General features: G+C 37.2%; 1 protein-coding gene across 1 annotated transcript in view; it reads right to left on the minus strand.

The window, feature by feature from the left end:
- The window catches only part of CACNA1D (calcium voltage-gated channel subunit alpha1 D), a 189,868-nt gene that overhangs the window by 67,646 nt on the left and 106,828 nt on the right, over positions 1-15,394 (minus strand). The window contains 20 exon segments of the mRNA XM_032194296.1: positions 2,524-2,653; positions 4,466-4,550; positions 4,553-4,582; positions 4,585-4,608; positions 5,813-5,837; positions 5,839-5,883; positions 6,496-6,522; positions 6,524-6,567; positions 7,283-7,364; positions 7,366-7,397; positions 8,486-8,633; positions 10,417-10,520; positions 10,523-10,632; positions 10,806-10,879; positions 10,881-10,935; positions 10,937-10,983; positions 10,985-11,022; positions 11,615-11,695; positions 11,698-11,780; positions 14,426-14,446. Of these exon segments, the coding sequence (XP_032050187.1) occupies positions 2,524-2,653; positions 4,466-4,550; positions 4,553-4,582; positions 4,585-4,608; positions 5,813-5,837; positions 5,839-5,883; positions 6,496-6,522; positions 6,524-6,567; positions 7,283-7,364; positions 7,366-7,397; positions 8,486-8,633; positions 10,417-10,520; positions 10,523-10,632; positions 10,806-10,879; positions 10,881-10,935; positions 10,937-10,983; positions 10,985-11,022; positions 11,615-11,695; positions 11,698-11,780; positions 14,426-14,446 (1,285 nt within the window).

Consider the following 15,394-nt stretch of genomic DNA (forward strand, 5'->3'; position numbering starts at 1 on the left):
ATTGTCAACAGGAACATTACCATATATTTCAATAGAACCAGGATTTCATCCTTTCAAGGTGGCAGTACTGCTAGCACCTAATTTAGTTATTGCCATACACTGCAGTACTGCACTAATTTAGTTTCAAGGATCCAGCAATTCACTCAGCAGTCAGTTGTGCACAGAAACATTGCCTGTGGTGCAACAGATAGTAAAATGGGAAGAAGGAATAAAATAAAGAGACAACACGCAAAGGAAATATTTCTGTTAGATCAGATAAAAGGATGTTTTCTTTCCTATATTCAGATGAAGAATATATCCTTCTGTACCTTTCCAGGGCTGAAAGAGTCATATATAAAAGCCATTCAACAAAAATTAGCAGTAAGGAATTAATTCTAGAGTTAAAAGACATGTTTTAAAGACATTCCATTTTGTTAAACTTTTTTTTTTTTCACTCCTGTACTATGGCATGAATTTCAGCAGAGACACAGAAGCTGAGACTCATCATGATGGTTAGCTACCATGTTCAGCAGTGGCAAGTCTTGATCCCTCAATGACATAGCCCATGTGCTGTCCATTGTCTTGGAATATTACCACAACCTTCAGTGATGAACAAACACAGGATATTCATCACAAAAAGCAAGGACTGTCTAGAAGCATTGATATTTGCAGAAGGGATAGCATGAACACTCACCAGAAGGCCATAATATTGAACTTGAGCGCCAGCTGGAATAAGCAGAGGCCATCCTTGTAAAAATTAACCACCAAATTTTGCATCATATCTTTCAGTGTTTTTGAGTCTTCCAGCTACCAACTCACAAAGTCAATGCTAAGCTCTCTATTCTGTCATTCAACAGGAAGTTCTTTCCCTTGCCAAGTTGGCCATTTGAAGGAAACATGATCATTGAAAATAATAACAAGGAAAACATGCAAGTCTGGTGCATTTGTGAATTTTTACAAGAGGGCAATGTCTTCTCAAAATCACTCAAACATTTTACCTGTTAGGTAAAGGAAAAGGAATAACCTCTTCAATTACCACCACTCTGGAATTGCATCTTCCTAGCATTCCTCTGGTTACAAAAAGAAATACAGCCCTTCAAACCATTTCTACAGTAACTATTTCAGTATTGCTCACCAGGTCTGTTTTGTTCATCCACTATCATGATATATTTGTAAGATTGCACTTGTTCAGATTTACAGATATGGAAACAACATAGCTCCACTGAACAGTACACAGCGTGCCTTTGTGCTTTGATCTAGTTCTACCTTTGGAGAAAGTATTAGTTTTGTGCTTTTTTGTTGGTGGTGGTGGTTGTTTTTTTTTGTTTGTTTGTTTTTGGTTTTGGTTTTGTTTTGTTTTTTAATAATGTTACTGAAAAAATATTCAGAGAATGTCAACAGTCCAAAGAAGACTTCAGAGGCTGCATGTAACACAGCAAGAACTACAGGGACACAAGAGCAGAGCAGAGGATGTAAGTGAGGACCAATACGTCCATTTCACCTACATATATGTCTGTTCTCATTACATGAACTCAAGTCCTATTAGTGGTTCAAGTGCATTTCTCAGCTTAGGTTTACCTCAAAGCAGATGATTTGAGCAGAATGTATCTTCATTATATAAGATGGCCATTTTGGCCTGAGAAGTTATGGCACCAGTTGAGGCCAAAAGGATTTTGACATGTTTAACAAATCAAAAGTTTTTGCATTGAGTGTATGTGTTGAAATCTCAGCTTCATCTGGAAGGAATCTAGTTTGTGAACCCTGTGAGTATTCTAAAATGCAAAGCCAAAGTGGAGCAGCACTGAGATGTGTGTCAAAACTGAACCAAAATCTGAAGTAAATGGTAATTCTTCAGATACAGAGATTAGCACCCAGCCTACTGTCAACTTGTGCCATTCATACACCTTGGAAAAAAAAAAAAAGTTTGGAATTTTGATAATGCATGTATTTATTTTTTGATTGATTTTGAAGGGGCTTTCCATTGATGTCCTGTTATGTTTTTTTGTTTGTTTGTTTGTTTTTTAATATTGAGTTCAATTCTCAAGCTTTTCCTCTAGAAGGAGAGGATAAACAAAGCTGCATTTCCGATGTAACTGCCCCAGTAGTTCTTTACTGGAGCCTTTACTGAGCTAGTAGACCCATCTTGGAAGATGTGAGAAGAATTTTCTCTACTCCATGCTATCTCTGCAAAACCAATAATGAGACAGGAGAGGACTGGAAGTTATTCCAAGTCCCCACAGACTATTGCTAGTTTCACCATCTCAGCTATTTCATACCTAATCAAAAGCATGCACAACTCACAATAACTTAATAGGCTTGCCTCACCACTAATACAAAATGGTTCTAATACCTATGATGTTACAACAGTAAAGTTACTTGTCTTTAAAAAAATTATGTCTTTTACAGAAAACAATGCTTGTGTATGACTTGAAAAAGTAAAAGCAAAGTTTCTTAACTTGAAAATCAAAACTCAAGCAATAGTCCCAAAGGATTGTTATTCTGTGAGGAAATATTAATCTTCAGACATAAAAATGATGGGCTTACATTATTTCTAAAAGAGTGGCTGCGAATTGGATCTTCTGCTGCTAGGGAAACACTGCTCAGCATGATGAAGACAAGGATAAGATTGGTAAAGATGTGATGATTGATGAGCCTGTGGCATCCCACTCGAATTCTGCAGAAGAAATATAAAAATATACTTCATGTGCAAATAGAATTCAGCAGATCGCTAATACAGATTTTCTATTACTTTGGCCAATGCCAATGGACTGGGGAACCATCATCAGCTAAAAAAGCAGATCCTGAAGCTATTGTTATGCCTATAAAAAATTGAAAAAAAATTCAAAATCCGTCCACCTGTTGTGAAGGCGCACTTAACAAAGTAATCTAAGAGTAATCACTTCCAGGCAGAATGGGTTTTTAAATGTCATTAGAAGTTCCAGTTTTGTACTACTGTGCACGTACATAGAGGACAATGTCAAATGGGCCAAAGGCCACATGTTAGTCATTTCAGATCCCAAGTTTGATTTGACATTTAATAAAGCTGTCAAAAATACTAATTTGGTGAAATGTTGTTTAGGATGGAAAATCTCATTGTGTTCTTAAAGACCTCCACTTAAAGTAGAATCTCCTGGGGAAGACTCTTTTTTGCTGAATTATAGGACAAGTGGGTGTTGAATATTACGAGCCTACTACGATTCGGCCAAATATGATGAAGTGGAACTACACATATGCTTACATTGCTGAGACAAGGTTACTGAACACTTCACTGGATTGGTCTATGATTAAATTTGCAAAAAGGCAGGATTGGGTTCTTAGCTGTTGAACCCAAAGTTGTCTGAATATTCTTCTGAAGAAATAAGGAGGTTCTTAGTAAAAATTTTTCTACTGTTAGTAGATTATCAGCGTACAGTGTATGTCAGTTAAGCAAAATTTTGGCCGAGAAAACTATAGAGCTACTGGAAGTCAAAAAGAATTGATATGTTCAGATCTAGTGATGTTTTGCATTCAGCGTGTTTTCTTAAAATTAACAGTTTAAATAGATGTCTTTCCAGTTTGTCTGAAATTCTGATGAATGTTAGATAGCCCATGTAATCAATAAGATTCAAGACCAAAATATTGTATCCTGATCCTCATGCTGTCTTTTAGTCTTACCTGTTGATAACCTCTACTACTGAGAAGATAGTATTTTCCCATACCAAATAACTTTTAAAATCCTTCTAAAATTGCTGATAAATTGCTATACATGATGTATCAGCTATCTTCAGGTCACTGTAGGAATGATTTTGTGTCACTTGTTCACTTCTGTCCAACATCAGTACAGACTTTTACTGACTATTGAAGCTTGCTTCTTCATCACTATAGAACCTGAAATGCTCTGGAGTTAGACTGCTGGTGAAGGTTTCCTGTTTCCTTCCCAAATCCAACTACTATTTCTCTTGACTTTTTTTTGTTGTTGTTGTTGTTGTTGTTATAATAATTGTCTTTCTCTTCAGTGTTTGCTTGAATGTGGAAAAATACTGTCCCCCTAAGAGGATATGTACATCTTTTCTCCTTTTCACTTTCTCTCATTCTTACTCTCTCTTCTCTCTTCTCACTCTTACAGCTACAAAAAGGTACTATTCTACCTAGGGTTTCTAGGAATCCTATCTCATGTAAAAAAATGCTCATATCATGTCACACATTTGGTATCCAGTGCCTAACACATAATAGCTAATATACATTACAGAATACTTTTGCCCTGATGGAGGCTTGATAGTCTATATGTAAAAGATGCTGTCATCTTTGACAGTGGGAAGCAAATTAATGTATATAACAAATCAGTTTTATTACCAATTCATTTAGAAATTGTAGGAGATACAACAATTTCTATCTTGCTGCAACAGATACTGAAATTCTATCCTTAACCTCACACCTCACTGCAAGGAAAGCCTGCTCCTTCACCACCTGTGAGGCTAAAACCAGTATTTTTCAAAATGGTATTTACGGATTGGTGCTGCTGAAAATGAGAAGGCGCCTCCCTTCAGGGATTGGTGTTATCTTCTCCTTCATATTTATTTCGGATATTCTACGGGACGGGGGCCTGCTGGTACCTCTGGTTCTCCTCCTCATCTTCTTCATCTTCACCTACTTTAAAATTAAACATTTCTTTTACTATGAAAGAAAAAAGACTAATTTTTTTTTCATACACATATATAATTTTATTAAAATATATATGGCTCACTGGAAAATTATATATGCATACCACAGTTCTAAAAATCTATGAACCATATGAATGAATCTATGAAGTTTCCTGAGAGATTCACCCCAGAGTACTGAAGGAGTTGGCAGAGATCCCTGCTGACTGGAAGCTAGACAACACTATAAACCCGTCTACAAGAAGTGTTGTGAATGTGGCTACATCTGGTTGGCAGCTGGTCACTAGTGGTGTTCCCCAGGACACAGGCCTAGGGCTGGTTCTGTTCAAAGCATGTATCAGTGATGCTGGATGCAGGAGTGGAATGACTCTTAGTGAGTTCACTGACAACGTAAACTGGGAGGGTGCTGTTGATTCTCTGGAGGGATAATAGGCATTTCAGAGAGATCTGATAGACTGGAACATTGGACATCAGCAATGGGATCAAATTCAGCATGGGTAAGTGCCTGGCACTGACACAACACTGGGACAGAGCATACCAGACACAGGTAAAGATTGGATACAAGTGGCTCAACAGAAAGAGATCTGGGAGTGCTTGGGTGACAGCAGGCTGAGCGTGAACGAGTCAGCAGTGTGCCCTGGCAGCCATGAGGGCAAACTGCATTTGGAAACACATCATAGCCAGTCATTCAAAACAGGTAATTCTCTCACTATAAATATATTGTTGTGTGGCTTTACCTTTAATATGGTGTGCAGTTCTGGGCTGCACAATGTAAAAAGGATATTAAGATACTCAAAAGGTAGGGTAGAATCAGATTTCTGTATTAGGTGTCCGACAATCAGTCAGAACTTGTTTATTAGATAGACATGTCCGCTGGACTAGAAGAAGCTAAAATAAAGTACTGAACATCTTCAGCCCTGGAATCTCATTTTTTTGCCAAACATTTTAGAATTTGCTCTCACATCCGATAAGAATAAGCCTGGCAGTTTTCAGGCTCACTGTATTAACTCTCATGTATGTACAGTCTAGGGAACGGAAGAGAAAAGGTCATACTTAACTTACAGATCCATTTATCCAGTAGTAACAAAGCACAACTTCACCAACTTCAAATGAATTGATGCAGTGTTCAGTGAGAGCTAGTTAGGATATTTTAGCAAACTTAAATGCTCTTGTCTTTGTGGCTGGTATTCACATACCTGGTACATCACAGTGTGGATAGGGAATCTTTATCCTCATCCTCTCCTTCTCCATATTCAGCAATTGTCACCTATGGCAAAGAAAGAGATGTACAAGGAGAAAAATAATTTTTTGTATAGCTTTATTGGTGTATAAACTTATTAGAAAGCAAAACAACTGAGCCTCTGAAGTCAAGAAGTCACCCCCATGTTTACTTTGAGTTTTTTGAAACAGTGTAATACAGAGAACAGTGGAAGAAAACTGACATTTTAACACATATTTTTATAAGATGATTTTTGTATAATATCCCCATACTTCTAGCTGTGTATATTACATCAGTATATAACCAACAGATTTGGTTAAAAAATATACTAAAACATTTGAAATTTCAAATAGGAATTATCATTCACTAATCTCTTTCATTGGATTATCTGGCAAAACAGAGTACAGGGATCCTGAAGTAATGTCAATTAATTATTGCATGCTCTAAAGCGCTCCCCTTCTCAGGATTCAAATCAAAAGGATTTCTTGGGCAAAGAGATTCTGCAAGATTGCAAAGGATCAGAACAGTTTCCTTTGCCTAGAAAAAAAAATGTATGGATGATGAATTCATAAAACAAGCTACAAGCACAGCAGGCTTGAAAGTACTCCTTAGAATTAGTGAAACTGCTTCTCCAAAAGACACATTTTAAAAAATAAACACCTTACTATCCTTGGGCTTCTTTTGGTCCACTTTCTGCCTTCCTCACTTTTTTATTTTCCAGGACTCTCCTTTCTACAAAATACAAAAAAATATAAAAATAATTTCAAAAATGCAATGCAAATAATGTAAAGACGGAATACTTAAAGTGACTATACCCATTCTTTGAAGTTAAGAGTATGCCTAAACATATTGTAAAGTACTTAAAATTATATTTAAAGCAGTAGATGTCAGAGCAATAAAATCTATTGCATTTAATGTACTACATCCATTTAAAACATTGTCATTTTGAATATATTTCAGAAGCTAATTCCCCACAAATTCAATGCATGATCATTACTCCTTTCTAGGTGGATAAATTGTGCCCTTGGACTCAAATAACAACTTGCACTGACTTCAATATGCATGCACTGATCTCACAGAAGGTTGTTGTCTTCTCTATATAAGGGTTACAGAACTGATTCCACAGGGAGTTGTTCACTGCAAGAACAACTACATTCGTGTTCTAATTGTGCAATAAATCCTACCATTGTAATGTTTAAATATCAGTTGGCTTATCATTATGTCCTTAGATGACCCTATTTTCCCAGTCACTAGCCAAATTTTATCTAAAGTTTTTTAAATTGTGTTACTTTATGTCAAGGTAAATTCTTTCCTTTTTTCCTGGGTCCAGTAAAATTTTAAAAGATGGTGAAAAAGGCATTTATGTAAAGAAAATCCTTATGAAGAACGAATTCCTTACTTTCTTCTTCCCTCTTCCTGATCAGTCAACATGCCTGAACTGTTATACCTTGCATTCTTTTTCCTTTCCTTTCTTCTGCTTCTTCTTTCTGAGCTGTATTTAGACTTTCAGCATCTGCCAAGTTATCCACAAGCAATGGCCAAGAAGACATTTAGCAAGATATCTGTTTCAAATCATTTTAAGGACATTATGCCTTTCTACACATTTAGTTTATTATCAGCAGAAACACTGACAATGTGAGCGAGATAAAACCCATGTTCCAACCTTAAGTGTAGAGATGTGTGATGCTGGAGTGTTGTGCAAATAACACTCATTTCATGGACCAGAATAATACAAGTGTAAAATCAGCAGAGATCAGTTAGGTCACTGATTTTAAAATAGCAGAATATTGGTGTATTTAATCAACAAACAAGAATAACTTTATGTTTGCCTGATCAAGTTTTAAATACGAAACATTGCTTGTAAAAGTCAAGACTGCTCAGGCATTTTGAAAAAAAATATTTTTATAATGTCCTGTCTTCTGTTCTATAACAATCTCTATCAAATTCCGTACTTCAGTCCATATCAGTTAAGTGACAAACCCTGATTCAAGTACCGTATCGTACAGAAAATAGAATGTTTTTGCCTTTTTATTACCTCCTGACCTTTTAAGAACTTATGAGAACGACGCCAGCTTCTTTTGCTGTATGGGGACCAAGGGAGTATTTCCAGTGTATTCAATGCAGGGAAGGGGAATGCTGCTGAAGGCTTAATCCTAACTGACTTAAACATTTCTCCTTGTAGATTTGTCTCATCTGGTCCCTGCACTAGACAGTGGATCGCTGACTCCACTGTCAGTGTGCGTAAGATTATCAGGGCTATAACAAGCATAAAAAGGATGAACGGGATAATTACTGTCATGGAGATCAGACTATCATCTGTGCATTTTGAGGAGCGATGTCAAATAGAGACAAGCAGGTAGAATAAGTTTTTTTTATTCCCACTGAAGGAAGAATGAAAAAAAAATCTAGTGGTTTGTAGTGGCTTGAGATGCACATGGTGATCACTGGAATCTCATCCTTTAGGGATGCAAAAAAAGGGAATTGCTGTACAAAGAAGAGTCAATTCAAGGACTTAGCACATACAGAATGGGCCACTCATATCCACAGCGATTTACTCCCTCCTAGAGAAATTTTGCATATGCCCCCAGTATGGTTACAACCCTACCACACAGTCCCATTTGGAGAAGTTTCCAGGGAGCACAAAGGATACAGGTTACCACAGATGAAGAGATAATGAAATATAGGCAGACTATCATGCCTGAGGATGATGGGCCACCGTATGCCATTATGCCATCGTACATAACAGCATTCCAGTCTTCACCTGTGTAGGATCTAAGAAGCAGAGACACTGTTAGTACCTCAATATCAAAAAGAGCAATAGAGGATTATGTTTCCTCTTCTCAAAATACACTATAAAACTAACTTTCTGTATACACAAAGCATACCATATTTTTTTTCATTAACAAACATTGTTTTAGAATTGCTATTTAAATAAACACCTCCTGAAAGCCTGGGTTTAAATCTACTAGCTTTTATTTTATGGCAGCAATTACATCACTGAACTTCAGAAGCAAAAATAACAAAATAGAAAACTAGAATTTTATTGATTTGGGCATGCAAAACTAAGCGCCCTAATTTTCAGTAATGCCACAAATCTAGTGATGTCCCCCCTGTTCAACACTCTTGAAAATCAAGATTCTCAACTCAGTATTTGTTGCAGAATCTCTTTACAAAATCAGTGTTCACAAACCTTTCCTAGTGTGTCAGTTTTGGTCCTGTAAAAGAGTTTCCCAATTTTGGTTTTAACTGGGACCAGTCACCTTATCATAAATTACATAATACACATACAGTACCAGTATAGTTTTTGAACTGGTATCTATTTTAAACTTAATGGAGCTCACTGCTGTGGGAGAATTACATGATTTTCTTATTTACTATGGTTTCACATAATACCAACAAAGTCTAAAATAACTTTAAAGACAGTTGTTGATAGTTTACAATGTGATAACTACACTTTGGTACTGCTACAAAAATTCTGATTATTATGAGAAAGGGGGTGCTTTATATGTATTTTTGCGTTACTTAAATAGTATCAGTTCTATCCTGGGGAAAATAGTCCAAGTAATCAAGTGACCGTTCAAGTGATAAAGTGTGCCAATTTCTGAAATCCATTTTGAGAGCTAAATTTATCATCTGATATTCATAGCTGTTGAGCACCCAACAGGTTGTTGCTCCAGAGCATATTCTCAAACTGAAATGAAGCCTCATTCCTTTGAAAATAAGGCATCTGAATAAAGCCCAACGTACTATGCATTTGAAAAGTATGGTCTTATTTTTTTTAAAAGTGGCAATGTCAGGTCAAATGTGGGATACTTTTTTCTTAAGGAAATTTCTCATTAAGATTTTCTTAAGTTAAAATTACTTGAAAAGGTTTGGCTTGCTCTGGTCAGCCACCAGATGAACATCTACTGAGGAAGCTGACACAGAGTTGAGTCTTACAGGGTCACCTTTAAACATTCATCTGCAATGTCTGAAACCAAACCCTGTGGTAACGCTGAACATGAAAATGACTACACAGATGAAACTGCTATGCCTAATTACAGTGTCCAAGGAGGGAAGCATCAGAAAATAGTGAAAAATATACTGTAAGTAGGCCCTGTCTTTTCAAAAGCAATAGGCAAGTTGCTTTAAAATTGTAATAACCTAACAGTGTCCCTTTAAAGAAATTCATACTTATTTATATATTATAGTAACTGATAGGACCCATATGCAAATATGCATGCTTCAATGCTTCTCAATTTTTCCTACTTGGGAATAGCTGAACTTTTATATAACTAATAAAGTTAAAGAAACAAAATAATTAAAATTTTCTTCTCTTCTAAGTGTATATTTGATGGACAAATAAGATTTAATTTTGTGAAGTAATATGACAGCTATGTTGCATAAATAGATCAAATAAGACATGAAACGAATGGTACAAATGGTGCAGAATTACCAAAATACTGAATTTAATGAGCAGAATGCTACTTAAAGTAAACTGAATAAATAGTATTGTGATTTTGTTTTCAGGCAACATGATCACTTAAACAGTTTGTTGATCATCAAAGGTAAAATGTTTCATAGGGGATGAAAGACAGTTACCTGGAATACAGTTAAAAGAGCTTGTGGAAAATTATCGAAGGTGCTCCGTTTTGTTTGAGTTTCATCAAAATTAAATTTGCCTCCAAACAGCTGCATTCCAAGCACGAGAAGATTATGATGAAGAGGAAAAGCAGAAGCAACAGTGAAGCAATGGACTTCATTGAGTTTAACAAGGATGCTACCAAGTTGCTCAGGGATGCCCAGTGCCTATAAATTAAAATTGTTGTGTTAACACACACGAGGAGAAGAAAAAAAAAACAAACAAACAAAAAAACAACAACCAAAAAAACAGTAAAAGAGCAGTGCATGATGAAGTATTACAAAAGAATTGCTGATCACTCTTCAGCTATCCCTAAAGTTAGCAGTATTAGTTAATCTTACCTTGTTACTTAAAAATACGCAGGAGACGAACACAGCGAAACACTGAAATTCCAAGGGGTGACATAATTTCCAACTCCACCAAAAATGGTTTCAACAATGCCACCACAGACAACGAAGCAATCAAAGCGGTTAAAAGAGAAACAAATAAGCCTGTAGACCCAAGCTGTACATCTTTACTAACATTTCAACAGGTGAACAAAGCCAGAAGAACTTTATTTGCGATATCTGGAACACAATATTAAAAAAAAAAAAAAAAAGACATTTCTGAATTGTCTCATATTTTCCATAGTATTTTAATATATTTATACTTATATAGGAGTTACAGTCTTATGCTTAAGAAGTATGAAAGGGCTGGGTTTTGGGTGTGTTTTTTTTTGTTGTTGTTGTTTGCTTTTTACTTTGGAGTTAAAAGGGCAAAAGTTACAGAAGTATGCAGAGCTTCTTGCTACTTAAGACCTATTCATATTTCCAATCCACTGTGGAGGTTCAAGACCACTCAGTTCATAGCTCGAGTCCACACTAACTTAAGGAGTGCAGCCCACAGCATGTTCTACTGTGCCAGTTACTATTTCCTTCCTCATCCTTCAAGCACAGTTTAACAACAAAAGTACTGAAACTTTGAATTTATCATTGACAGATTTTTTACTGGTCCGCCATTAAACTGTGTTACAGATGTAGAAATCTAATACACTCAGTCATTTCTTGTATCACCCTTCAGGACAGCAACAAACAACAAAATGGCAAAGTACAAAAAGTAGCCACTGATAAAATGCAAGTATACATAATCAAAAACAGGACAAATAATTTGTGACTGTACCTTGGATCTGGGTCAGCCAGTCAGGTTGATTATAATGTTCTGATGAGATAGTTAATGTGTTCAGAAAGACCAAGACAATACAAGCCAATAAAACGTGACAGATTTTACTGCAGCTCTACATTTTCTTCGATTAAATCGATTCCAGCGACGCCAGCGTCGACTGAAAGTTCAAATAAAAGCAAATGTATATTATACAGAAAATGCATAAGAACTTAGGGAGGGTTTCATCTGCATAGAAAAACAGTGCAAGTTACTATCGGTCATAGAAAGAAGACCCTAGCAATTACAGGCCTGTCAGTCTCATGTCAGTGCCTGGTAAAATCATGGAGAAGATGGTTCTCGAACTTATTGAGGCGCAACCTGGGGACAAAGCAGTCATTGGTCCCAGCCAGCATGGTTTGTGAAGGGTAGGTCCTGCCTACTAACCTGATTCCTTTTATGATAAGATCACCCGTATGGTGGACCAAGGGAAACCAGCTGAATGTGATTTTTTTGGACTTCAGCAAGCCTTTTGACACAGTTTCCCATAGGAATCCTACTGGACAAATGTCCACCATACAGCTAAATAAAACATCATACGATGGGTGAGCAATTGGCTAACGGGCAGGGCCCAAAGGGTTATGGGTAAATGGGGCTGCGTCGGCTGGCGGGGCGGGTCACCAGTGGGGTCCCTCAAGGCTCCATTTTAGGGCCGGTACTTTTCAATATTTTTATAAACAGATCTGGATGTAGGAATAGAAGGTATTTTGAGCAAGTTTGCTGATGACACCAAACTTGGAGAGTTGTGGACTCGAAATGAGGGTGGAAAAGGCCTTGCAGAGGGATCTGGATAGGTTGGAGAGCTGGGCAATCACCAACCGCATGAAGTTCAATAAGAGCAAGTGCCGGTCCTGCACCTGGGACGGGGAAACCTGGCTGCATGTACAGACTGGCGATGAGACACTGGAGAGCAGCCTAGAAGAGAGGGATCTGGGGGTCGTGGTTGACAGCAAGTTGAATATGAGCCAGCAGTGTGCCCTGGCAGCCAGGAGGGCCAACCGTGTCCTGGGGTGCATCAAGCACGGCATCGCTAGTAGGTCAAGGGAGGTGATTGTCCCGCTCTACTCTGCGCTGGTGCGGCCTCACCTCGAGTACTGTGTGCAGTTCTGGGCACCACAGTATAAAAAGGACATGAAACTGTTGGAAAGTGTCCAGAGGAGGGCTACGAAGATGGTGAAAGGCCTGGAGGGGAAGACGTACGAAGAACGGCTGAGGTCACTGGGCCTGTTCAGCCTGGAGAAGAGGAGGCTGAGGGGAGACCTCATCACAGTCTACAACTTCCTCGTAAGGGGGTGTTGAGAGGCAGGAGACCTTTTCTCCATTAACACCAGTGACAGGACCCGCAGGAACGGGATTAAGCTGAGGCAGGGGAAATTTAGGCTTGACATCAGGAGGGGGGTTCTTCACAGAGAGGGTGGTTGCACACTGGAACAGGCTCCCCAGGGACTAGTCACTGCACCGAGCCTGTCTGAATTTAAGAAGAGATTGGACTGTGCACTTAGTCACATGGTCTGAACTTTTGGGTAGACCTGTGCGTGTCAGAGAGTTGGACTTGATGATCCTTAGGGTCCCTTCCAAACTCAGGATATTCTATGATTCCTATGATTCTATGATTTTCCTCATGAACAGTTACACTCAAAGGTCCACATGGACCTAACTGATGAAATCTCTGAAAAGATAGGTCTATATTCACTATCATCCTAAATGACCAGATCTCCATCGGCCAATCTTCAGCAGAAGACTGAGTGAACCATGTTTATGTGCTCACCAGCTGGTTGACTGAAGGGCATGACAAAAATAAAACCCAATCACAGAGTGACATGAAAAGTTTTCTCAGTGTAGAAAAGAACCAGTAAAATGTTGCCGGTGAGCTCTTCTTCAGAAAAGAAAGACTATTCAGAAGGAATGCAAATCCACTCAAATTAGTAAGTTGTTAGTAAGGCTAGGTAGAAAAAAAAAATGGGTACACTATTCTTCACTGCTGCAAGAATACACTGCTGCTACCAATGATTTACTTGTTATAAATTCAAAACTGAAATCACTTTTATTAGGGTTAAAAAAAATGTAAATGATTCTAGATGTTGCAAAAACTGCTGATGTCCACATGTTGACAAATCTTGATTGTCCCTTTTTTTCACTAAAAAATTTTCTGTGAAGAGATTTATTTTGTGGATTAATCTGCAACTGTAGGAGTGTCTTTGCCCTTCATGATTCATTAGGTTTGCCACTTGATTATTTCCCTTAAATCAAACAGCTTTTTTTTTTTTTTTCTTCCATAGAGCAACCCGAACCTTTTTAAACAGAAAGAGGTATGTCTTCAGTGTTGGCAATTATCCCTTTTTAATTGCTCAATTTATGTTCTGTAAGACTGGAAATAAATCAAAATAAAAAAAAAAAAACTGTTGATTTTGTACTGGCACATCCCACGTCTACAATATCAGGACATGATTAAGTCTGCTCATGACCCTTCCTTTCTGCAATCATACTTGCAAATAAAGCTCACACTCCCAAATGTTCCTCGTAAGTGAAAAGAGAGCCACAAATATTGTTAAAGCAAATCAGGGAGTTTGATTCCTCCAAGAACATCCATGAATATTTTTCTTTGTATTCACCAGTAACTATTAGCAACAATTTTCAAGCAGTACATTTAAAGACAGTAAGCAAAAAATAATCATATCAGATCATCATGGATGTGCAAATAGGAAAGAAAACAAGGAATATATAAGGATCAAGGAAAAAATGATGAAAGAGAAAGGAAAATACTGACCTGAACTTGGATTTGAGATGGTTTGACTAAAAGAAAAGGAAAACAAAATTTTAAAAGAGTGTAGTAACAATAATTAACACAAATTCATTCTCCTTGGAATAAGGCATTTTCCAATTCAATACAGTGGAATTACATATACATAAAAATATGCTCCCACAAGATGCCTTCATGAATGCTAAAATATTATTGTCTGTTATTTATTTTCTGTAATACTATTCCCACTCTTCAAATGAAAGAAAGGAAATGCTTTAAATCTACATAACTAAAATGCTCATGTAGAGGATGCTTGGAAAACATGAAATCTGAGCAAATAAACAGTGCAATTATATTCTATACAAGTTTTCAAGGCAATAATTGATGTATGGAAATATTTGATATATATATATACGAAAATACATATTCCTCCAGTTCATATACAACATAACCAGAAAACATTTTTCTTTTTTTGCACATCATAGGTGACTTCCTTTTATTATTATTATTATTATGGACAATAGCAATTATATTCTATACAAGTTTTCAAGAAGATATAACTCCACTGGAAGTTTAGTTGAATTTATCTACATTTTCCTAAGTTGAGAACTTTAGGAGTATATTAATGCCACAGTCTAACTTAAAGTAACAAAGAGTAATAAATAAATAAAAGTCATACAGAGTTTGACCAATTGAAAGCAATTTTGGCTAAATCAGCAAAAGGAAGAGAACGTTTCTTTTAAATTTTGAGATGAAGAGGTATCCTGATTTTGGCTGGGATAGGGTTAATTTTCTTCCTAGTAGTGGTGCTGTGTTATGGAGTGAGGATAATGTTGATAACACACTGATGTTTTGTTTGTTGCTGAGCAATGCTTACACTAAGTCAAGTGCTTTTGGCTTCTCATACCACCTGCCTGCAAGGAGGCTGGGGGTGCACAAGGAACTGGGAAGGGACAGCACCAGGACAGCTGGGCCAGACTGGCCAAAGGGCTATTCTGTGC

This window comes from Aythya fuligula, chromosome 10, assembly GCF_009819795.1.
Source record: "Aythya fuligula isolate bAytFul2 chromosome 10, bAytFul2.pri, whole genome shotgun sequence".
NCBI lineage: Eukaryota > Metazoa > Chordata > Aves > Anseriformes > Anatidae > Aythya > Aythya fuligula.